Raw genomic sequence first — 2,430 nt, 5'->3', positions numbered from 1 at the left:
AATTTTGTGTATAAAAACAGGCCACCAGAGCTCGAGGCAAGCAGGACAAAACTACTTCATACTTCTGAATACCTCATATACCAGGCTTTAATGGTCTGACGTATTACACAATATCAAATAATCTCCATAAGCAGGCCATGGATTAAGAGATACTGAAATTTCTGTGCAATACTGTCAATGTAGATATTTAAAATTAACACTTAATTTTAAGGGGTATGAAAGAGTTGATCCAGCAAGTGCTTGCAAAACTCAATGTGCATTTTACCGTGGGCTTTGAGATACCAAACTCAGGTTTCTGGGAAATGAAAAATTAGGGTGTCACGACTTATAAATATATATATTTTTAAATCAGATATATATTATTTTAATTTAAAGAAATCATTATCATGTCAATATTTAAACCTGAGATTCAAATTTTTAAAACTCTATGCAATTTTTTATAGAAAAGACAATGTTATTGTCAGGCTATTAGACTCTGTGGCCTCCCCTCTCATCTCATCTCAGATCAGTCATGAACAAAACCTGGGAAAGACATATGACAAAATTTACAAAATACAAAGATTTCTCAGCAGATTTGATGCTCACATCACCTAAAACTTTGAAATAGTAAACACTATAAATTTGGGTCCTGTTACATAAGCATTTTGGTGTTCATTAGGTTTGTGTGGGACACAGTCACTTTAACACTGTCAGACAACAGTGCTTATGTCGTCAGCCTCGTCAGGTTTCTTGGGTTTGCTGGGGAGAGACTTGAGGTACTCCAGGTGGCGTCGGGCATCCTCCTGGTTCTGACGGACATAATACACCACATATGATATGACCATGGCAAACCAACCGAACATGGTCACCAGCATAGCATAGTCTGTGGTCCTTTTGGCCAGATTACAAAGGTCTGTGTCTACTGCCAAGAAAGGTCGTCCCTCCTGGTCACGAACCTCGGAACTTCTGCACAGAACCCGGGCGGCAGCCTCGTGGTTGTGGGCCATTCCACCGATGGCCTGCTGGAGGGCGCAGTCACAATGCCAGGGGTTATCATCCACAATAACGCGGGCCTTAAGCCGAGCGAAGGCATCCTTGTGTACGCTAGTGATGCGGTTGTGGGAGAGGTCCAGCACCTGTAACGTCGCCTCTATGCCACTGAAGGCACCTTCCCCTAAAGTTTCCACCGCGTTGTATGAAAGGTTGAGCTCCCTTAAAAGCCTGAGTCCATGGAAGGCTTGATCGGGCACAGCGCCTATCTGGTTGTGGTCCAGCCTCAGCAAAACAGTGTCGACTGGGAGGCTGGGGGGGATCTCTTTGAGGCGAGACTGACTGCAGGAAACATTGAGGCCGTGGAGGTGTAGATCGCGTTGGCAGATGCAGCCCTTTGGACACATGCTGGCCGAGGGGAAGCACAGGGCCATGAGGACAAGGCTCTGAAGGAGCAGGCACATGGGGATAGAGCGCGACAGCCACAAGTCCAGCAGAGTCATACTGACTGGCTGTCAGCAGCATCCCGCCTGGGGCCACAACACTGCCACTGGTCCTTTAAACACATTGCATAGTGGCGACTGGTCCTCACTGTCCGCCAACTGGAGATACTAGATTGTGAATCTAGTTGTTATCATTCTGCCTTCAAGCCTGAAACAAGATCAAACAGAAAGACAAGGTGAACCAATAAGGGACTGCATTTTATCTAGTTTGACATTTAGTTCGGTGTTGTGTGTCAATATCATCATATGGACCCTTCAAATCTTGATACTTGTGTTAGCTTCATGTGATAGTTGACAAAGCTTTTTTTTTTTTGCCCTGATCCCGATAAGAGTTCCTCTGTGTTACTATATATGTAAAATACTCATAATTGCTTTGTATTGTCAATGTATGTACAGATTACAACATAGCACTAAAAACATGACCTTCCCCAGCTTCTTTGGTTATTTTTAACAGCCTTTGGACCGATTGCTATGTAAAGGACCCAGGACAGTTTTTTCAAGAAAAAAATCCAAAGGACGTGAAGTTTATGCCTTGCCTCTGTTCAACTCTCCTACAGCGCAAACAGTGCGCAACACTTGCTAATGTTAGCTTAGAAAGAGATCTTTAACTTCAACAAACAACCAGCAACCCAACACAACACAGATAGCTACAACGCAATGTCCAAAATCAAAGTAACAGGAATGTGAAATATATTGTGATATTTAGCTTGCTGTCAGCTAATGTTAGCTTACTTGCTAACACAACTGAATGTCTAGGTAGCAAAATCTTGAGTGGATGACATCAACTAATTCATCCAGAGTCCCAGGGCTGATTTGACTAGTAAACTGACTAGCTTGCCAATCCATGCCTTTAGGATCTGTGTATCATTTGTTCATCTGATATTCAATTGAGAATCCAAGGCACACAAATCGGACGGATTAGATATTGAAATCAAATAGTTTTTTGTACTTCTGATTT

General features: G+C 42.8%; 1 protein-coding gene across 1 annotated transcript; it reads right to left on the bottom strand.

Annotated features, from left to right (window-relative positions):
• Nucleotides 1-689: 689 nt before the first annotated feature.
• Nucleotides 690-1,472, bottom strand: lrrc3b (leucine rich repeat containing 3B). Its single transcript, XM_073463589.1, has one exon. It carries the CDS (start codon nucleotides 1,470-1,472, stop codon nucleotides 690-692), a length of 783 nt encoding a protein of 260 aa, XP_073319690.1.
• Nucleotides 1,473-2,430: the final 958 nt, after the last annotated feature.

This window comes from Pagrus major, chromosome 3 (assembly GCF_040436345.1).
Source record: "Pagrus major chromosome 3, Pma_NU_1.0".
Taxonomy (NCBI): domain Eukaryota; kingdom Metazoa; phylum Chordata; class Actinopteri; order Spariformes; family Sparidae; genus Pagrus; species Pagrus major.
This window is presented reverse-complemented; position numbering and strand designations above follow the sequence as displayed.